Below are 22,566 nucleotides of genomic sequence, written 5' to 3' on the forward strand. Positions count from 1 at the left end.
AGATTACACATAATGAGCAGAATGTAGAACAATACACGACAGTGTAATGAGGGATTTTTTATTTCCCTCATTGACATTGTAGACATAAATGCTATCTAATCGCACTTCAAGAATTGTGCCACATAATTTATTTTATTTTGAGTCTTAAAAATTATTTCATCATTTCACAATATACTGCATAATGTACAAAAAAGTACTACATACATAGCCATAAAATGTAGGTAGTAGTTGGGAGGTTACAAGTGGATAGCAACCACAAAATACACTGACTGAAATAAACTGAATTGTATTGCACAACTGTGTATATTTCCCCATCAAATTTCATGTTATTGACAATGAGAACATTGCTTGAAGGTTGCGAGAGATAGAATACAGAGATAAAACAGCACATTTTTAAATTACATGTCTACTATGGAGTACATGTACACTTGCTGATTTTTGAAATATCACTGGGTGGTAAAACAACTGCTGTTTTAAAGCAAAAGTTGGATGCGTCTGACCAACGTTCCCTCTAAACTGCACAATTTCGCAATTGCGCACTGGTCGCACGCGCTCACAAGAAGCGCACTGGTCACACGCGCTCACAAGAAGCGCACTGAAAGGCACGCACTTTACTGATTATTGAGCGTCTGTTGTCCAGCCAATCATAGGATGCGATGCAATCACGATAGCCAGCCAATCACAGCATTTACCGCAAATATACACCGGAAGCTAAAGCTAACTCAACTAACGTGGATGTGACATGTCGACTCCCCAAACCTGCGTTAAATAGAACTGTGCACCATTTAAGTTGAAATGGCTGTCTGATTATGTGCAAATAGAAGAACAAGCGTTGAACTTTGGGGCCATCTTTTGTTGTTTCGAGTGTGACAGATCAACTCTGCAAAAACAGGCAGCGAAGGTAAAGTTGTGAGCGAGTTTTCCAATGGAACCATTGGGACACTTTAACGACTACCTCAAGGACAGACTTGAATAAGGTAAGTCAGATTTGTGCAAATACTACTTGTGTCATTTATTAAGATATGTTATGTGTGGATGTTAATGATTAAATGTTATGGCTGGATCAGTAATGGGGAGCAAAAATGCACCAGGTGATGACAGGTGTCATACCAATGTGTGCCCGAGGAGGGCACTGTTTCACAATATTTCCTCAGTGTGTTCAGGTAGGTTGTCTGTATATGCCCAAATATATGAAAAATTAGAGGGAACGTTGCGTCTGACCATTACAAAAAAGCTCTGTGCATGTCCAGCTACTATTTTTGGTTTTGCAAAGGAATAAAAACATTCAGAAGCAATAAGAACAGCTCCTGGTAGTCCTTTTTTGTCATAATTTAACATACTGTAGAAGAAAATCTGGCACCATGAGCAGTTGGCATTGGTCAAAAACATATTGTAGCGCAAATACAGTGTTACACTTTGTTGACAAGTAGCAAGGAGCAGCACAATTAGGAGTTCCCTTTTTCAGACTCTTGTAATAGCAATCTGTATCAAAGTAAAGATTCTCCATCTGGTTACCACCAAGTTTGGATTTCACCAATATGTTATTTTTTCCAGTTTCCTTAAACTATACCTGTACATATTTTCAACAAACCAAAGAACCAACCTGTTCCCTTGTTTTTTTTTTTCCTCATTCTCATCTGTGTTATTTTTTAAATGGGGTCAATCTGCTGATATTGTGCCAAAAGGTCGAGGCTTTGCGCTTGGGTTCGTCCAGCATGAAGACATGTTGTTGTGATAGGGCAGTGGGGAGGGATGGGTGTTTCTGTCTCAGTAAGTCATAATACGGTCTGCTCATCACTGAAAAAAATAGAGAGAAAATAATATGGTGTATTGATCATTGAAGAACAAAATAATCAATTCATCTAATACAGAAATGTGTAAATTATCTTTGTTTTATACCTTTGGGTTTCCCAGACAAACAATTTTTACAGGCATTTAGAATAGCCTGTTTTTTCTGGTCTTCAGTGAGTGTAAACCCTTTGGAAAGAAAGGAAGAAAAGGCTTGTTAACCTCCCTTCCAAATTGGTGTGTGTATATATATATACTGCATTTTTGAAGAGACCTGTCTCCTTGTCAGACTGCACCCGTCTTCGCTCTTCAGCAAATGCTCGAAGCCATCGCTGTTTTTGCTCAGGTTTCTTGGCACACAGGAGGTGTATTTCACCACCAGTCAGCGATCGCAGCTTCAGTGTATTTTTCACACTTATGTTAAAGTGGTTCTCCTTGCCATCCTCAACATCAACAATCTCCATGTGGTCCATGTCCATTCGGCCTTTATAATATAGCATATCACGGCGCAGGAGATCCTATGAAAATTAAATAAGAATACTACTATCAGGCACATCATGCTTTCTACTTTTTTAGCATCTATTGTGAAGAAAAAAAGTCCTGTTATCTCATTTTGCTATCCTATGCTATTGCAGTATCACTTAAAATGCAACAGCGATTTGTTATGATTGTGATGCATATTGTAATAACTTCAATTAAAAAAGATAGTAAAGCACTAGGCATACAACTGTGACTCTCTTATCTCTTAAAAGTTCACATTGTGGTCCAACCTTTTTGCAATAGACGATCTGATGGTCAAAGAGGAAAAACATTCTCTGTTGACTCCTGGCATGTGGTAAAGAGAGTTTGGTCAACTCTCCTGAGAAGATGAGATCAGAGCTTCTGCTTAATACATCTGCCCCCTGCATAGAAAAAATATATGTGGATATATAGATATATAAAAGAAAAGTTTCCTGTTCTATTGAAGCCTATAAAATCCAATATATATTATAAGTATAGGTACATAGATTCTTTGCTGCGTACCTCCCAGCCCTCTATGGAACTTTGCCATCGAGCGATCTTTTCAATATTCTCAAGACGTCGTTTCCTTTCATTAATGAGCCTGGCCACGTTCTTCATTGCATTTAAGGCCGCTTCCACATCTTTATATTCCCTAAGGATCAAGCAGCAGTATGCAGTTCATGTCTATTTTCATTTGTAAACATAATAAGGAGTATTTGTATGACGTTGTATTAAATTGAATGCTTAAGAGTTACAGTACACATACCTGTGCCGTGGGTTGGTATATTTGAGAAGTTCGGCTAGCTGTAATGGATACTTGCAGATCTTCTGAACTGGTGTGAGTAGGAAACCATCTAGAGAAATGTCAATCATCTTTTGGAGAAGTCGACAAGCCTCAAAGAAGAACACAAACTTGCTGATCTTCATAAGCAGGGAAAGCTGGATACAGGCATTGGGATGGTTGTTGCAGTACTCTGAATAGATCTGAAAATGGATTTGCTGGATGCAAAAAAGAAGAATAAAGAGTTGAAGGTGGATGGATTGTTGAGGTAGCATTTCTAAAGTGCGTTCTTACATGTTCGAGGAAGCAGCAGCCAATCTCACTGAGGTGTGGTTGCTCCTTGTTGTACTTCTTCTCCAGGATTTTTAGGAACTTTCTCTGGAATTTATAGATCTCTTCAACATTACCAAAGATGGTATGAAGTTGCTCCTCATTGAACATATCGGTCCTCTTGCGGCATTGTTTGATATAACCCTGCAAAGAAAGAAAAACTATGGACCAAGAACATGCTGTACTTATATTTTTTTACACAAAATGTTGTAAACATTTAATGCTGTGTGATTGAATCTTGAGCAAAAATAAAAGTGTTATTATAGGAAAAAAACAAGACCTCGCAGATATCTTTTAGATGCTTGATGTAATCTCTTTCTGTACTCATGATCTCATTGATGACATTTGCCCTCATTTGTTCTTTGCTGGGCAACCCTGGTCCAAATGTAAGCCTTTCTTTGCTTCCAGTGGTGCCATCCATCTCCAGGTTGGCTTTAAAGTCATCTGTAGGCTCATCCTGGTTCACACGCAACTGACAAAACAGGGAAGAAGATATAAAGGTTTAAATCAAGGATGCCATTTATAGCCTCACGGGACTAATACTGTCTCAATTCAAATATTGCGCTGCATACATTTTTAATTAAAATCAGATCAATTATATGTTTTGTATGATCGACTTACCCGAACAAAGAAGGCTGGAAACCATCCCTCATTGTCTATGATACGACCCCACCACCATTCCTTGTTGGTGGCATCCACTACTTCAATGACATCCCCGGCCTTAAAGCCGAGCTCTTGGTCATCCATTGTGACGTGATCCCAAAGGGCCTCTGCATACACCACACTGCCATCACTGATAAGCTGCAAGGAAGTGTCACAGGACTCATAGTAATCAAATATGTGGTTCAAACTTTTCAGTAAAAAAAATCAATTGACATATTAAAGACTCTGGGATGGCAACAAAGGCCAGGCTCTTTCAATTTTGATCAATTCGTTATTGTTAATGTTTAAGACAAAATCATAAAATGTCAATCAATGTGCCAATGCTTATTCTAAACATAACAACCTTATTATGAATACATATTCTAAGAAAAGTCACAGTTATATCTGATCTGACCATTTTCTGAAGCTAAAACCAGCTGTACAATACTCCAAAAATAATAATGAACACAGTTCCAAACATTTTTTTTATTGTTTCATAACATTAAAACAAGAAATCAAGTTTAAGATTTGTCTTCTTAGTCAGTCTCACAAATACAATGATGTATCACACATCTTAAAAGACAAGCGAAGGTTCACTACGCACACATACTACACTTGTCGAGCCCAAGACCAGTGAACAAAAAAAAAAAAAAGCATATCTCCCATAAACATATTAGTTAGTTTGCAGCAATTCTTACATGGTTACTGAGTAATAATAGTGTCTGCTTGCAGTGTCTTCAAAAATGCAATTTAGGATTTTGCTTTGTAAATAAGACATTGAGGTGGAATTTCTTAGGTTCAATGTTTGACAGAAATGGATTAGAACTTGTGTCACATATGATTTATTTCAAATCAAACTGAAAATGACAAGTTTTCACCTTCGGATTAATCCCCCTGGAGTCCATTGCCCTTCCCCAGCACCTATTTTCATGCACATCCTGGATAGATTCTTCCAAGTTACTCCCCAAGTCCTTTGTCCAAGTCGTCAAAATGGGTCCTTTTTGCTAACCCCGTTAGTCTTGGGGAAGAGGAAAATAATCATACTGAGCCAGGACTGTTAAATAAGGCGATTGCTCCAGCATGCCAAGGTGCTTCTTGGCCAGGGATTTTGAGATGCTGCAGGCATTGTGAACAGGCACGTAGAAGGAGAAACTTGCAGTTTGGATTTCAAATATGAATGTTGGACACTTGTTGCAAGACTTTTCTGACACTCTTTGTAAATGAACATAAAATTATGTCCCAGACACTTAAAGATGCAAAGAAAAAGGTTGAATGTGTGTTATATGATATAAATTGTTACCCAGGTACTAGCAAAACTGCCAAAAATTGATGCTACAACCTCACCCCAAACTAAAAGTTAGTAAAAGACAGCAAAATAGAATAGCAACGTCTTTATAAAACTCAAACCACTGAAATATTCAGTGATGCCTTAAGATCAGAGTGCCTTTTTTTCTTTTGAAATACCATTTTTGTTGTTTTTTTTGTCTTGAGATGCGAATTAATCTCATAACTCAAGGCACCACTGTTAATACGTGGCAACAAAGCTGCCACAAGTGGGTACCAAAGCGCTACTTTTGTTAAAATGAAGCTCCTCAACTCACTTCAACATTCCTTCCTTGGCACCAGGAAGCCACAGGAGGGTGCCAAAGTAATGCTTGTATTGCTTTAGCATGGGCACAGGGCATTAAAAACAGCAAATCGGCAAGTTTATTCTTAGCAAATGACAGCATAGGATCATTAAAAATAAAGTTCAACAGTTTTCACCAGTTGAATTTTATACATTTAGCTTCCACTGAGTTTTTAAGCTGTATGTTACAAGGTTATGTTTTGTATTTTAGCAGCTTTGAACAGTATGAACAGAAAAAAAAAGATTTCTGAGCAATGTGGTTAATCTGCCAGGGAAAAAAAAACATTGCGTGTATAGGCAAATAGAAGATCAGGTTCGCCAAAAACACTCCCCCATCCAAGCATCTGTTCCATCGTTTTTGGTCACCATCAATCACAAGAAAAAGCTGCTCACAAAGGTTTGTTAAAATGGAAACATTCTTGTTTTGGTTTTGGAGAAAAGCATGAGGTGTGGTCCTTGCTCTACTGGAAAGCCAACAGGAACATAAGCACCACATTGATGATGATGAGCAGCATCATGATGAAGAAAACCACCACTTTTTGTGTCTCCGGTGGAAGGTTGCAGCGCAGCACGGTGTTGACAAATCCCATTCTCTGCCTGCTCCACCTACCCGACCCGCTGCCTCTCGCCATCAGTTCTGTAGTGTCTGCCTCCTCCAGCTTCGGGGCCCCACACCTCCTCCGCCGACTAGCCTTCAACACCGACCCTCCGCACCACACCGCGTCCTCGCCTCCCGCTTTTTGTCCTCCATCTTTTTCGTTGGCTTCCTCCACCTCGCTCCTCGTCCTCTCGGATGTGGCCGATGCCTCCTCTTCTTCTCCTCCTGCCACTTTGCCGACGTTCAAAGGAGCACCGGCCTGCTCGTCAAGTCTTTGCAAGAAATGGCTTGTCGTTGAGCTATTTGTGGCTTTCGCTACCCAACGGCCCCTCCTTTTCTCGTCTCTCTTCTCGCACCGCTTGCCCTAGTCTTCGTTTTCACGCTCAAAATATCAGGACGAGCAGACAGGGAGACTGCATTTCGACTATTGATGCCCAAATCGTCTCTTACTGTCCATCATCCTTGTTCTCTGGGTGGTAGTCCTCCTCCCGTCCCATTGATGCAAAAATATTCAAAATACAAAAGGATGGCTCAATGTCCCCACCCAGTTTCTCCTAGTAAAAACGACGCGGTGTGGTGTTGCAGGAAAAGCTCTGCCTGAGCCATCCAGGATCGTCCTTTTTCCTTTTTTTGCCTTCCTGTCCTTTCTTGTTCCGTGCACACCCTTGCAGAGCCAGCGGCCAATCAGAATGACGATTACGTGAGCGTACATTGGATACCAGAACGGCTGAGGCTGCGCCTTAGCAACCCCTGAAGTAGAGAGGTGGGAGTGGGGGTGGGTGGGTTGTTGGGCAGAGGCATATAAATGGGGGGCAGTGGAGTAGAGAGCTGAACAATGAAATGATCTCCAAGGAAATCATTTGTGCATGTGCACAGTTAAAAAGATGTATTGAATTTAAAAATTTAGTAACAAGGAAAATATTCTGAATTGTTGTGCAGAGATTGTTGTCAACAAGGCTACTACATTTGAATTAGTGGAAAAATATCATTTTGAATTTCACGTGTAGAGATTGTTGTCAACATGGCTGGGGAAAAAAATGGGGCTTCAAAATGCTGAACAATCCAGCTGTTGTCTCAACTCCCACAAAATGTGTGGATCTGTGTCTGTATGGAAATGTCTTTCTTGCATGATTTAGGAAAGATGGATACCCATAAGTTTGCCTTTGGAACTTTGTTGAAATTTTACACCAGATGGCTGATCATTCATTTCTTGTCATCAAGGCTTTTTCCTCTTGGGAGTTCAGTTTGGTGAGGTCATGTCCTAAATTTTCAGGCTATTGTTTTTAGAGACTTTCTACAGCATCAGATGGTAGTTTTTTTTTTCTTACTAAAGAGATGCATTTAACCAGGATGGTTAAAATACACTGTAACCTTCTCTATTGTGTGTTTGAGTAAAACACAAAATATGATAGGATTTTTAAATGAATTGATAATTTCACTATAAGCAAGCGGACAGGTTAACCTTCACAACATTTAACTTCACACATGAACATTTTAAAACGAACATTTCAGCCTCTGTTGAAGAAAGACAAAATGCATACAATATGATGAGAACTACTTTTTAATGGTGAGTGAGTGTGTATCAGTCCTTATTATTTTTTACTTATATGTTGTCACTGTTTATTCCTATACTTCTTATGCAATTTGAGAATTTGCACATTTCATGTTTTAGCTCCTCCATCCACTGTTAAGAATATTAATTTTAAAAAATAAGCTTCCACATTGCATGTCTCTTTTTAGTTTAGTCTTGTGCATTCAAGAACTGAAGTCATCAAGACACTTTAAGTTGTGCTTACCTGAAATTTCCCCCGATTGGCCAAATGTGTTTGTTTTTATTCATTTAATTTACTTCAACTGCAGTATTTTATTCCCCATGGCTTATCATTTGTGATAAAATTTCAAAATGAAAGTCAATGATGAGACAATACCTCATTGACAGCAAGCTGCTCTCCTCCACCTCCTCCTGGGTGTCCAAAACAGTGTACAGAACTGCAAAACTCTTCATACAACAAATCTTCTTCACTACCGAGCTCTTCCCCAGACCTGTATTTATGGGATGTCCCATCAGGCAGAGCAGCTGTTGAGTGAAATGGGACGGAAGGGACAAACGGAAAGAAACTGTTTCAACAAATTGGTGGCACAAAGCAAATGTGCCAAATTTGATGTTCTGCAATAACTACATAAACATTTTTTCCAGACTAGCTTGGAGGATATTTTCTAAAACTTAAATTTTCCACCCCTTTAAAGGAAGAGATTAAAAGAAAGTGCTCAATGACTCAGATGACATAATTGTCACAGAAATGACATCATGCTAAATCCTCATTGCTCTGACTATTACTAAGATAAAGCCTCTTTTGTACACAATCCAATGCAATTGTTTTAATCATCAGTGCAATCCTGTGATACTATTATAGAGCTGTTACATCTTGAATTGTAAAATATTCCTTTAGCAATGTTTTTTTTCTATAACAAGATTGAGACAACCATCCAAATACTGTAAATGAACTTCAGTAATCATTAAAATCAATTGATAAATAAACAGAACAAGACCTTTGACATGCTATTTGTCCAGAGTGAGGCACTACCCCCTCCCCATCTAATTACTGTGATAACAGACCCCAGGCCAGCAAAAAAAATAGATAAATAGGCGTGATACTGCGTTTCAAATAAGCAAGTGGACCTAATTTTGCAGCTCTCCTATTGTGTTTCATCACAGCATCCTATGAAATGTCTGTACTTCATGGCTACCTATCAAAGAGGCTAAAAATAATCTTGCTGTCAAAACTCATCATTGATGGCACCAACCATTGCTTTAGCTACTACAAGAAAATGTGGTGACATAGTGAGATATTACTGGATTCACTTTAGATTGGTGATAGTAAGTGTATAATGTTTAATCAAGGAGAATAAACTACAGATCTTTTTCTATGTAGAAGTCAATTATTCTGTACTGATTCTTTTGTTGGAGTATAATAGATTATAATAGGGGATTGTGGAAAACTGTTGGTTATCAAGTGCTGTCCCATTGAGTTGAAATACCTCCTTGTTTTGAAGGGCACTTACTTTTTTCCACACTCTGGGCTCTACTTCTGCATGTAGAGGCAAGCAAGCCACGCGGAATGAGACGGCCAAACGCCGCCGGGAAGCACTCAAGTCCGGTAGGTACCAAAATTATATTTGTATGAAATGGAATCATTTTTGTAAGTATGCATGCACTGTGATGATGGATTTTGTCATTGTACATTGAGTCAAGTGGTACTTAATGATTCTACATGTTGTCATGTGATGTTATTTTCTTACATTTCTGTATTTGTGTTTCCTTTTTTGGGTCAAAAGAGATAATAGAGCAAAAAAGAGGGACCAATTCTGCAACCCGATTCCGAGAAAAATATTCTGCACTTCTGTGAAAGGGGTTGCATACAAATCTAGGCTTTTTTGGCTTAACATGTTAATGTAGACTGCAATTTGACTCTAATAAGGAAAAAAATTAGAGCAAATATTATGTCCTCTGACCGCTCAATTTAGTAGAGGTAAAGAAAAATGTCAACAATGATGAATGGCTATTCTACAATGACCTAAATCTGTAGAGAGAGAGCCTTAGCGTGCCTTTTTTTGAGTGATGCTTTGAGACATGATTCCCTTATATCTCATTGTGTTTCACACAAAACATTTATCATGAATGTACTATGCATTTTTTGACAAAACTCAACTTGTGACACATTTTTTCCATGTTCAACTTACCAACATCTGACCTGTGCAACACTTGTCGGAACATTTTTGGGCAAAAAAATTCAACACAAACGCAATATTGATCATCACCAAAAGAAGATGTACCATTCCGACATGGATACATGGTGGCAACAGGATCCCGATTTGGGGCTGTTTTCATTTAAGTTTAACTCAACATTAGTGAAAGTGGAGGGGATTATAAATATTTCTAACTACCAGTTTGTTTAAAATAAAAAAAAAATACCAAGCCTTTTGCTGAAAACTTCTACCCAAAGTTATAAATTAGTGTTGTACAACCTGTTTTTTCCTTATGTCAAGAAATGGAAGACAGTGGATTTTCTCCTATTACGTGTCAGTCTGTAACATATCCCACTTAAAAATGGGAATTCATTGCCCTACCCTAACAAGAACTGACATGACTTGACCCACACATGAACTCAACGACTCTGTCATTTTCTGTCATATTTCTTGTAAAACAAAGGTCTAAAAACCATCAAGGTAAAACACTGTCCATCTTCTATTCTCACAGATTTTACATCTCACAGAAGATTTTGAACTTCATGTCATGTCAACCTGTTGCCACATGCCAGTCATTTCAACATGATGATGCAGATGAGACTAAGAGATGAGACTGAGCTTGATATAAAAATGTCTACAACCAATGAAAGAAGCAAGGTCAATGTGCATTTTACCTGTGGTGGAGTGGAGACTCTCCAAGCTCCAGTACCGAGATAGGACACCCCTCAAAGTGCCGCTGAGGCTACCATCATATCCCCTGATACAGCCACCAACCCCGAGACCAGCGTCCACCATACTGTCCACCATTCCGCTTGTGAGGGATGCTCCGTTAAAGTCAGACCCCGGCGACTCTTCTGAGCTTCCGCTGCTAACACAACTGTCCTTGGGCAGGGGTGTGTTCCCTTCTGATGTTTGATGGGTTCGCATTTTGATGCGGACGCCGACAACAAGGGAGGGAACTGTAGTGAGCTACACGAAATGAAGCACAGCGGCTGAGCAAGTCGTTTATTCTACCACCATGGAGACTGCGAGAAGAAGAGAAACTGAGCTACACTATTCGCTGAGGTAAGCTTTAGCTGTCGGCTTGAATATTTCTACTCCTGTGCACATAACAAGAGTTATAGCAAGCCGCCCTTGCTTCCATTCCGCTCTCTGCTCCTGTTTCTGTTTCTCTCTCTCTCCACCCTGTTTGCACACTGCCCTCTCTCGCTACTGCTCCTCTCACTCCCCTCTCCTCTTGTTCTTCTACAGTGTAGGATGACATCACCGTGGTAATCACGGGGGGGTTTCTGAGGCAGCCACAATTATGTCAATTGAGCGTGTGGTATGTATATATGAGTATGTGTACATGTACATTTGCATATGTGTGTGTGTATAAGTGGATCCATCTCAATGGTGGGCAAAAATATTGATTCGTTAAAGGGAATGCTGGCTTGGATATTTTAATGTTTGGGGAAATTAAAAAGGGAGGAATCAAAATGTTTTGTTGGCATGGAAACAAGACCTAATAAACAAACAGTATGCTGCTGCTGATCCAGCTAAAATGTATATTAAAGCATATGGTTTTCAACCAGCCAACCTCGTACCCAGCATCCACAGTTAGGCGCACATACACAATGACTAGGTTGGTGGATGACAAACTGTGCTGTGTGAAAAGGCAGGAACAGTTCCTGGGGCCACAAATGGGCAGCCCGCAGGCCGGATGAGGCTTGGGGGCTGCCTATTGAGACCCGTTGTTCAACACTTTGCGGCTATTGTGACTCAGTATTATTGTTCATTCGCAGCAATGTGTAACTTGCACGAGAGGAAAAATGGGCCTTAGAAAAGCACCTCAAAATTGGTCAATAAAAATATTTAAACCAGGGAAGCCCTATTGGGATAATATTAGTAATAGAGTAAGTGAAGAGATACTCACCAAAGTTTGAGATGCCTCTTCTCCAGCCCATACAATCCAGACCTACTGGGGTGCTCTGTGAGAAACAATGGTCCTTGAGGGACAACCGTCCAAAGGCCTTGTTGGATCCGATAGGAACTCTAGTTCTACTCTGTTAGATGACAAACAAGTTCAACACTGTTATATCCAGTGTATATCCATATTGTTGAAAAGCTTTAGAATAAACTGCACACTGAGGCACATTTCAAAACATGAAGTTTGTTACCTTTGGTTTCAAAGTGCCAGATCTGTTTGGCCTTTGTACATGTAAAGAATATGACTCCATTTTTTTACATACTCCGATGCCAACTTGATTTGTACTTGTTTGTTGTGGTTGTTTTTCTAATTGCAGGTTCTCTGCAATTGAGTAGCCTTGACATGTGGCAATCATCTTTCTCTGGTTTTGTTGAAGTGATTGTGATATTAACCTTTTGGCTTTCCTTTGACCAATGCAGAAACTATTGGATATTCCATGCTGAGACTTATTCTCATCAAGAACCACTGGGGCATTGAAAGAATCCTCCACCTCAGGATGGAGATCTGAATCTAAAAGTGTGTAGGTCTCCCTTGAGCAGGTACGTTGTTCATAAGAGTAGATTCCTTCGATCGTTTTATGTCTCAGCTTGAAGATGTTATCACCTAAGTTACAATCTTCTATTCCACATCCTTTAAATAGAGGTGGTTCTTCAAGAGATTCTTCAGGCTGATGGGGATGAAAAGAAAACTTAGTGCAGAAATCCCATTAAGATTCTATGCAAACGCTACCTGAAAATCTACCTATACTTGGTTTAGTGTTGGATTGTAAATGTAACAATACTCACTTTACTGTGTATCAACGTGCAAGCTGTATCCAGCATCAAAATGTAAAAACGAGTAGAAAACCAGCTTAGCACTGCTCCCATGTTGTATCTTCCACTTGTTGTTGAAGCATAACCAGATGCACTGGCTGCTCGTCCTAAACAAAACTACATCTCAGCTGTTTTCTCAGTTTTTTTTCCCTTGCAAATTAGTTTTCTTCTCATTAAAATGTCTAACTAATAAATGAATGACCCTATTCTTTCTGTTTCTGTAGCATGGAGGCTCTTTGGTACACGAGGACGAAAAATGTTCCGCTCCGTGGCATTTGTGATCCTCCTAGAGCGGCTTAATCCACCCTGAAAAGGCATGCACACTGATCTCAGTGATAATAAGGACAGGCACTAAGATGCCCTGCTATAAATACAGGGCCGTAAAGTCAAGGAGCGGATTATGACTGACTCCCATTGAAGAATACAACCAATGCAATGGTCAGTGGTTTTAATTTGTGAAGCAAAATGAATCAACTAGTCCATCAACTTTCTTTACCCCCCAAAAATAACATACACACATTTATTTTATAGTATTCTTGTTTGGCACATTGATTGATGAAGCTCCATAATTCATTACATAGTATGGAACATATAGTGAGAGAACAAATGACCTTTTAGATAACATTCCTTGTGTATGCCACATCTTATAATTAACTGTAGAGTTGCTGAAACAAGTCTTAGTAGAAAGGTCATGTGTGTTGATTTAGTATTTGACCTTCAACTCCTTTTTTAAACAGAAGCTTTATTCGGTAGCACATCAACAAATCAAACAAAGTCAATTGAAATTTACATATTTATTAGGTCTTCATACATTTTTAAAGGCATCATGCATTGAGGTACTTATACACTGGACTTTCACAAGGGGTTAACTGCTAAAATTGCATTGTTTTAGCATTAACAGAATGTTTGTCAAACCAATGATGTTTTTGTATACACATTGTGGCTTCTCAATATGGCTTCCCTCCAATACCAGAGAGAATCTCTTGTCTTTCTGTAGCAGTGGGCATGTCAGGTTTTACACCCTCTCTCCGCCTGTTTAACATTATGTTGTGCTGTGGAGGCAGAAATACAGAAATAATAAAAACATTGATGCAAAAATATTATTTTAAAAAACAAACATCTCATCATATGAAAATATGTTAACCTTATTATGATAGTTTTATATTCCATATGATTCCAGCAGATGGCAGTGTAATTACATATTTACACTACAATATGCACCGAATATTTAATTTTCCCTCTTATTGCATGTACAGTACACTAATCCCTGGCTTATACATAGTGTGGAAAAAATGAGAAGAAAGAAGTACAATGTGGCATAAATACTATTTATTTTGACTGAATATCTATGATATGCAATATGTGCATATTGCTTAAGTATAATTATTCATGCTGGCCAACTGCTGCCCTTAAGTGTCAATTTTATTTAAGATAAATTGCATACATACCCAATATTTCCTGCAGTTCTTGTAGCTCTGGAAGTAGGCTGTGCACATGTTCTTATCATAGTTGTAAGAACCCAAACACTTATGTGATGCATCACTTTCCTGTAAGAGAAAAATTACAAAACAAAAAGAAATGGATCAAACATTGTTAAAATAATAACCATATATCAGTATCAATCAGAAATGTTGTTTATTGAAGGGATAGTGTCTTACTTCAATGCAAGGATTTATGTCTTGGTTCCGGAGTTTCCTGACATGCTTGTCCATTTGGGTCTGTGTAGATGCACTAAAATTACAGAGTATAACACTGATTAATACAAAGTGTATCCAAGAATGTTCATTAAATAGAATTTATTATAGTTTGGTAAGGCTTTGACCTCTACTGTCACGTAATCATGCTGCATAAATGTTACCAAACGTTAGAAAATAATGCGATCCCTTCAACTTACCTATAACATCAAGGATCTGGGGTCTGTCTTTAAGGGGGAATTGAAAAATGCATGCATTTAAAACAAATATTCTCTTAAAATTCACATTTACTCAGTGTTTTATACTAACAGGGCAGACGGTGTAGCAGGAAGAACAACAACGCAGTACATGGTGATTGACAGCCAATAGGAACCTTCGAATATTGCGCTTATAAACGGGCAGTATAGTCAGCCAATAGGATGCCTTGTATGTTGTCCATAGAGACTGGCAACCGGACAACCCAAGGGTTGATTGGCAGGCGTGTACATTGACCGAAAGTATTAAATTCAATGGAAATCCTGTCGAAATGCAACAAGTGTTATATTAGAATTATGGCGGAGATGTTCCACCGAAACACGTCAATAAATAATACCAATATGAAAGTTTCACTGTCTTATTCGACATAGTGTAACCTTAAATGGGCGTGACTTGGGTCCAAGTGCGGTTGCATTGCAGCGCACATACAATGGCTGCTCGAAAGATAGGAAAGCAAACAAATTTCAGGCCCGCCGCGTCTCGCAAAAATATGAGAAAAAAATTATTAAAAATTCGGAAAATAGTTGAAAGTCAAGAAAAACACAGCAAAGGGGATGTTGAAGCGCCCAGGGTAAGTTTCATGTAAATTAAGCATACCGTTACTCATTTCTTGAATTAAAATATCGGGGTTATTCAAATTATGAGAGACGGGTGAGCTCAGGAAAAAAGTTTGCGTTAATCTCAGCCCAGTTGGTGATCGCAGTGAAGAACCCGGCATGGTTTCGTTCAAAACACCTTTTAACAAACTCTGGCCAAGACAGTCTTACCGCGCACCTCTATGAACTCTACATTAAAAAAAGAGTACACTAGTTAAATAGTTGATGAAAGTTGATCGCAGTGTGCGGACGGTAGTCAGTGTCAAATGATAATAATAACAACGATCCGCTGATCTATGAAGGAAAAAGAATAATGTCTAATATTCTAATATTTCCTGGTATCTGCGGTAAATTGTATGTCTGTTATGGTTTCGGTAGAGTTTGTCAATCGACCATCATCGATGTAAACCATCTGTTTTCGCATCTACTACGATCATCATCGTCCTGATGTCATTTTCTAGCGTTATCATAATATTTACAGACCGTTCGGATGACTGACATCAATTTAAGGCCGGTAAAGATAAGGCACTGCTGGATAATAAATTGCAAATGAAGGTATTGAGATATGCTGGCAAATGCTATGAGGTTCTCCTGACATGTCTGCAACATGTGTTCCCGTTTGTCGCTGACAGCATCCGACAACATTCAGACACTTTCAGAGGGAAATCTGTGAATATCTACCTGGCATATGCAAGATCGTTATGATTTCCAAGCAAATCTGCATTTGAGTAGCTTTTCAATCATTGGTCTTTACGTGATAACTATAATTTGCACTGTAGTAGTTCATTTTGTGTCTTTATTTTGATTTTATTGACGTTTTTTGTTGAAAACAATGTTGATTTGACAGTTGTGTTGCAATTGTCATTCTGAATTTGAATATTAACGTGTTAAAAGTTCCCCAGACTACCCATTACCGTAGTTTTATCTCACGTGATATTCTGATAGTTCATTTCTGTGCTCTCAAATCTTTAAAACTCAAAAGAATAAAAAGTGAAATACAACTGAACTATACTCAGGCAGCAATATTGCTACTACCACTAGAGGGAGTACTTTTACCACAAGTGGTAACCCTGGGAATCAGCAGGATTTTATAAACACGTTTAAACTTATTAAAATACACTTTTTAGAAGTAACTCTGTTTTCATTTTCTGTTAAGTAATTCAATTTGCCTATCACTTATCACTTTTTGGAAACTTAACCCATAACTCACCTTCTATATATACATGTTTACATTTTTTTTCATACCATAAACAAGCACATACATTTAGGACATCATGGTCTCCTCCCATAAAAAGTATACTTTTCTTGATATCCTTAAAAAAATAATATTTGGGGTTCATAAAAACCACAACACAAATATATTAATCATATAGATCAACATGTGGATTAGCAAATGCAACAATTCTGTACAACTGCAGTTTAAAATGGCATAATGTAATGCTACAAAGAATTATGCTATAATAGGTTTATGAAGAACAGAATGACCATAACATTTCCTCTCTGTCCCTCCCAGGCTCACGAGTCCAGATGATGTTGAGGGCAAAAAAGTGGATACATTTGGGAAGTGCCCTTCTATCCATGTAACCAGTCATCCTTAAGGTGCCATGGCCACAGGAACCCAAGGCAACCTTGACCAAGGTGTGGAGAAATCAAAGCTTGCTCCACCCATGGGAAGACGCAGAAGAGCAGAAGGAAAGCCAAAAAGGAATTTCCTTTGCCAGGACTGCCAGAAAGCTTTCAACAGTCTGGAGAAGTTGAAGGTGCATTCTTACTCTCACACCGGAGAGAGACCTTACTGCTGCTCTCACCCTGGCTGCACCAAGGCTTTTGTCTCCAAGTACAAGTTACTAAGGTACACCAGGTTTTACTCTCGTAATGTTTGTAAACAACAGGCACAACTTTACTTCTCGGTGATTAAAAAGTGCCTTGAACTATCTTAAGAACATAAGTTGTGTTTAACAATGTCTAGTCAGCAAAAAAAAACAATACAACAATGAATGTTCCTCTATTAAATGAACATTGACTGATGCTGTCTCTTTATCAAGGCATATGGCAACTCACTCTCCAGAAAAAACCCACAAGTGTTCTTACTGTGAAAAGATGTTTCACCGAAAGGACCATTTGAAGAATCACCTTCACATCCACGACCCATATAAGGAGGCGTTTGCTTGTCAAGAGTGTGGTAAGAGCTATAACACCAAGCTGGGTTTCAAACGCCACCTTGCCCTCCATGCTGCCAATAGTGGCGATCTCACCTGCCTAGTGTGCCTGCAGCCATTCCCTAGTACCACAGTACTCCTGGAACACCTCAAAAGTCATGCCGGCAAGTCCTCCGGTGGGACCAAAGAGAAAAAGCATCATTGCGAACATTGCGAGCGTCAGTTTTATACCCGGAAAGATGTCCGACGCCACATGGTGGTTCACACCGGACGGAAGGACTTTCTTTGTCAATACTGTGCCCAGCGCTTTGGCAGGAAGGACCACCTGACGCGCCATGTTAAAAAGAGTCACCCTCAAGAGCTGCTGAGGGTGAAAACTGAGCCAGCTGATTTGCCGGAACCTGTTGTCTATGACTTGGCATCTGGGGGCATTAAGGGAGAGCTCCCAGATGCATTGACAACGATGCCACATCAGCCCAACTTTTTCCCCGGCCCCAACCTGGACTCGGAGCCTTTTCCCAACACTGCACACTTACTCTCTTTAAAATACCCATTGGGCTCCAATATTACCTCATACGCTGTCTCCTCACAGGAACGGGAGCAGAACCTTAAGGGAGAACTGGAGAGCTATCTAATGGAGTTACAGAGTGGGATTCCCTCCTCATCCTCTGCAGCGCAAGATCTACAAGTCCCTACCTGCAAACTTGAGACAGGCGATCATGTGGGCATGCTACAAGAAACAAGTGAAGAAAGGTCCTTGTCCAAAATTGCCACTTCAGTGGCAACGGCTGCTTTGGCAAGCGACCCGCTGGCGCCGTCCTCCTCCATGATGGACTTCTCACAACTTTTCAATTTCTTACCGCTGCATGGGCCCCTGTACAACCACACGGGGGGGAATGAGGAGCCACATACACTGAACGAAGAGGACGTACATCTCCACGTGTCCGCCGAGCCATCCGAAGTCCCAGAGGCTGCGCAAAGTCCCCTTCAAAGCCAAGCTTCCTTCATCTGCAACTTGAGCACACCCACCACATTGCCACGTTTCCATCAGGCTTTTCAGTGATCCGGCCAGGTGTAGGAATGACACACACACACACATTACGTACTTCACAATACCGCCAACCTCCGTTTATCTTTGGGAAAGATAGAAAAACACACTGCCGAACTGTATACATTTAGCTGTCATGCTTTTTTTCACCAAAACCAGCATCAATTTTACAAGCATACACACATATATATATATATTTATATAAAACTAAACAACAACACTACGCTACTATAAATGTGCCTTTTTCTACATTTTTACAATAACTATATACATAAATATTTGCAGTTTTTTTACATTAATCCATGTGCACTCTTTGCTTGACCCTTGTGTAAAGGTTAGACATATTTTACGTCTTTGTGTAGGTTTTATTTTGCATTCTTGCCAGCTATTGCATTTGACTCAATCCACAGAGTATTTCTCAAGCATTCTTAGAATTTACACACATCAGTTCATATGCTAACACATAACATGTAATTGTCAAAAAATAGTCACATACATTAATCCTTTTTCACATCTTTACCAGAAAACACTTTGTTGTGATCTTTAACATAATCAGAGTAATTACAAATGTCAGTTTTATCTTTAGGCAAAAGGCTGACAAAATTAGAGTAGAATGTTTGAAGGAAAATGGGAAAGGAAAAAAATGGGAGTACGGTATGTATTTGACAGGTCTAAGAAATAATAATTAACCTGATACATTTTACAATATCAAAGATGAAGTAAAAAGATCTACTGAGTTTTTGCATTCATATCACAGTTATGCAGGTACATTTTCAATCCATTATATTCAAATACTTAGTTGCCTTTAAACCAAAGAACATGACATGAATTACAGTAACAGTTCTTATTAAGTTTGCTTCCACAAGGATTATTTTCTATTTTCTTTGATTTGATGTAATTCACTCAATTTTATAATGCAATACTGCAACTTAAGTATGACACAGTATATCAATACAAACCAAGTGAGCTATAGTGCCATGCCGGTTCTGCCTTTCTTTCATTTGAAATCTAAAAAAAACCAAGAGTATATGAAATTACTCCCAAACCGAATACAGCTATCACGATAGAGGCCTTAGAATTTTATGCAATGTATTTTGTGTCCCACTGGCCAAGAAAAGCCAGCAAGTCACCAGCACTTTGTAAATATAAATGTTTATGAAAAGAAAAAAAATAATGCATGTGGGGAAGGGGAAATAACATTTTACAGTTGAAACATGCCATAGTATATATATAAAAAGATTTGAAAACTCAAAATTTTGCACTCAATGTAGATGGAAGAATTAAAAAGCAGGAATTGTATTGGAACAACCACCCACAGAATATGTATGAAGTTTTTACTCTAATGTAAATGCAGATTTGTGCATACTATACAGTATTTAGCTCTATCACAGTGTGTAGTATATATTTTTTTAACCACCAAGACCTCTTGTTTGTTGCATTCACTCACTATGTTGCTGTAAACAGTAACTTAATCCAACATTTGAAGATGTTAAGGGGACTGAAGTCATTTTACTGTATATCTAAATGTGTTTAAATGCCTTTTCAAGCATTTACTAATTGGGAGTATCTCAAACTACAGTTGTGGAAAAACTCTCAGTGACTTTATTCAAATGCTGTTAGTTATAAAATGAATGCCTAGCTGGGCTAAGGTAAATTTTAAGAAAATTTGCCAAAGCAATTAGTGTGTGTAACATTCTAAATTGCAGAATTATAATGTTTAAAATATTTCCAATTATAATTTTGGACTGCAAAAATGCTTGACTCCTAGTGAACAGTGTTATCATTTGCTGAACCTCACAGAGATCATGTTTTTTATGCTTGGATGCTTCAATAGCTCACTTTTATTTGCCCTGTTTATGTCCATTTATTCTCTCAATAACCAGATATGGTGAAATGCATTTTTCCCCCCGAAAATGTGGCTTTGGATTTGTTTTTTAAAATCATTTGCAAAAGTTTGAGATGTTTATGCGCCTTGTGGTTTAAAAAAAAATCCAGCAAAATGTCATTTTCTCCAGTTCCTTTTGATGGATACATTAGTTCTAAATGTAAATATTTCAATAACATGTACATAGAGTATAAGATGTTTTACTTTTATAGGTACAATTTTTGCCAGTGTTGTTTTTTTTTCTCAATGTATCATTTTGCTCTTCTTGCACATGTTATTTGGGTGTATTGAGGGGTCAATTATTACCTTTAAATAGATTTATTTTTCTGCCAGGTTTGGATCTCAGTGTGATGAAAATTGTTGATGAAAAGTTGTTATTTTGATTTGTGCATTGTTTTTTTTTCTGCCTGAAAGCTGCTAAAGTGGAAGATTACCAAACAGCATTTTGGGGTTGCGGGGGGTGACATAAATTGCTGATGGTGGGGGAAAAAAAAGAACACTTTAAAAGAAATACATATTTGGATAAAATCCTTCACATAAAAAAAAAAATCACAGTTGTTTGTGAAAAATAACCTTTCAGCCTTTCATGCCAAACCTCTTTAAAAGCCTCAGTGGTACCAGCAAAACCTTTGAATGTTTATGGACGAAACACTGCAATATTGCAATATATTTTTGTATCGGATCAAGCTGCTAACATACTTCCAATGCTCCTCAAGGTGCTACAAACCTCTTTTTACAGTTTTAGAATGTATTGTTTGTTTAAAAGTATTCATTTTAACAGAGCAGCTGGCATGTGCAAGACTGGTTGTACGATATATCTTCATATAATTTTACTGTACTGTGATAAGCTTAGTTTATGTTTTTGCAAATTGTATCTCACAAACAAACAACTCCATGCATTTGCCCCACCTGTCTTTTTATTATTATTTTTGGTTAATGTTGTAATTGGGAGAGCAACAAAAAAAAGTGACATTGTTATTATTGTTATTATTAGTTGGGGCCGGGGCAATTATTCATATGTGACAACATTCTAAATTGGATGAAATCTATTCAATTCATGCATTCCAGCCATGTTAGTATTTTTGTGTTTCATGTTAACAATTCCATCCCATAACAGTGATGGAATTGGTTGACTGAATGATGGTAATTCTCAATATTTAACAAAAAAAATCAATTTTAGGAACTACTGTCATATCATATTTTTATATATATAACCAATGTATTTATACATGTGTCTACATGCAAATACTGTATGTATACATGCAGTGTTTATGCATGTATATATATGTATATATATACACACCAGTTTATATAAACACATTTATATATGTACATATATGTACCATATATGTACTGTTTATGCATACTAATGTGTAGATGGATATACACATTGAGTATGCATATACACTGCATATGTACACACATGCTTGTGTATATGTACAGTATGTATATAGTACTGTATGTGTGTACATAGGAAAATATATATTTAGATATGTTTGTAGTCTTTGTAAAATAGATTTTTTTTAAAACACTGACGTAATCCAAAGAGGCAGATTATTTATTGTTTTGCATAATAACCTGATTTCTATTTACATACTTTGCTGCTATTAAAAAAGGTGACATTGTCACCTTCTGTGTTTTCATGCGATGTATTGAAAGCTCAATAAACATAAGGCTATCTCCTGCATTGTGTATTTTCTGTTGACAGGTTACTTTCTTTCAAATTGATGCAATAGTGGGATACATTTTTCAATTAAACTTTTGGCCAAAATACATATTTTGATGTGTAAAAAAAAATATTAGAATACGTCAGACTGTTTTCTGTACTTTGTTGCTGCAGACTACAACTACACACTAAATATCAACTTCTGATTTTATTTGGGAAATAACAATTTATTGGATAAATCAATTTCTATATACTACTATTGTACCCATTTGCCACATTAGAGGGGGCAATTACGTTGACGTTCTAGATTTCAATTTTGCCACAAACATCTAATGATATTTTTGAAAAATGTATTACTATCAATAGGTAACTTCTATTTTAAAACATTTGATCTCAATTATATTATGTTTTTGTGACGTTTTTTGATGTAAAAGCAGTCAATTCCGCCAAAGTTTTGTGCGCTGTCGC

General features: G+C 38.1%; 3 protein-coding genes and 1 long non-coding RNA gene across 6 annotated transcripts; 2 read left to right on the top strand and 2 right to left on the bottom strand.

The window, feature by feature from the left end:
• Nucleotides 1–111: 111 nt before the first annotated feature.
• Nucleotides 112–13,119, bottom strand: arhgef4 (Rho guanine nucleotide exchange factor (GEF) 4). Of its 2 annotated transcripts, XM_077735890.1 has the most exons (13): nt 12,769–13,119; nt 12,174–12,650; nt 11,930–12,059; nt 8,196–8,344; nt 4,022–4,201; nt 3,681–3,872; nt 3,365–3,544; nt 3,056–3,288; nt 2,812–2,941; nt 2,559–2,690; nt 2,063–2,306; nt 1,900–1,977; nt 112–1,797 (listed from the first exon to the last, which is right to left on the bottom strand). In XM_077735890.1, exons 1-13 carry the CDS (start codon nt 12,847–12,849, stop codon nt 1,643–1,645), a joined length of 2,361 nt encoding a protein of 786 aa, XP_077592016.1. In that variant the 5' UTR covers nt 12,850–13,119; the 3' UTR covers nt 112–1,642. The 2 variants fall into 2 exon arrangements, with proteins under 2 accessions (XP_077592016.1, XP_077592017.1); XM_077735891.1 differs by lacking the exons at nt 11,930–12,059; nt 12,174–12,650; nt 12,769–13,119 and adding an exon at nt 10,689–11,243.
• Nucleotides 686–13,896, top strand: LOC144209525 (uncharacterized). Of its 2 annotated transcripts, XR_013329148.1 has the most exons (7): nt 686–977; nt 9,322–9,425; nt 10,526–10,828; nt 10,906–11,079; nt 11,266–11,338; nt 12,403–12,522; nt 13,020–13,896. It is a non-coding gene; the product is annotated as an uncharacterized LOC144209525 (long non-coding RNA). The 2 variants fall into 2 exon arrangements; XR_013329149.1 differs by lacking the exon at nt 11,266–11,338 and having other exon boundaries at nt 687–977.
• Nucleotides 13,575–14,857, bottom strand: chchd7 (coiled-coil-helix-coiled-coil-helix domain containing 7). Its single transcript, XM_077735894.1, has 4 exons — nt 14,690–14,857; nt 14,454–14,526; nt 14,244–14,342; nt 13,575–13,847 (listed from the first exon to the last, which is right to left on the bottom strand). Exons 2-4 carry the CDS (start codon nt 14,505–14,507, stop codon nt 13,743–13,745), a joined length of 258 nt encoding a protein of 85 aa, XP_077592020.1. The 5' UTR covers nt 14,508–14,526; nt 14,690–14,857; the 3' UTR covers nt 13,575–13,742.
• A 306-nt stretch (nt 14,858–15,163) lies between these two features.
• On the top strand, nt 15,164–22,072 carry plag1 (pleiomorphic adenoma gene 1). The gene is made up of 3 exons (XM_077735893.1): nt 15,164–15,315; nt 16,854–17,192; nt 17,386–22,072. The coding sequence occupies exons 2-3, from the start codon at nt 16,945–16,947 to the stop codon at nt 18,560–18,562; spliced, it is 1,425 nt and encodes a 474-aa protein (XP_077592019.1). The 5' UTR covers nt 15,164–15,315; nt 16,854–16,944; the 3' UTR covers nt 18,563–22,072.
• Nucleotides 22,073–22,566: the final 494 nt, after the last annotated feature.

The sequence above is a fragment of the Stigmatopora nigra genome, chromosome 16 (assembly GCF_051989575.1).
Source record: "Stigmatopora nigra isolate UIUO_SnigA chromosome 16, RoL_Snig_1.1, whole genome shotgun sequence".
Lineage (NCBI taxonomy): Eukaryota > Metazoa > Chordata > Actinopteri > Syngnathiformes > Syngnathidae > Stigmatopora > Stigmatopora nigra.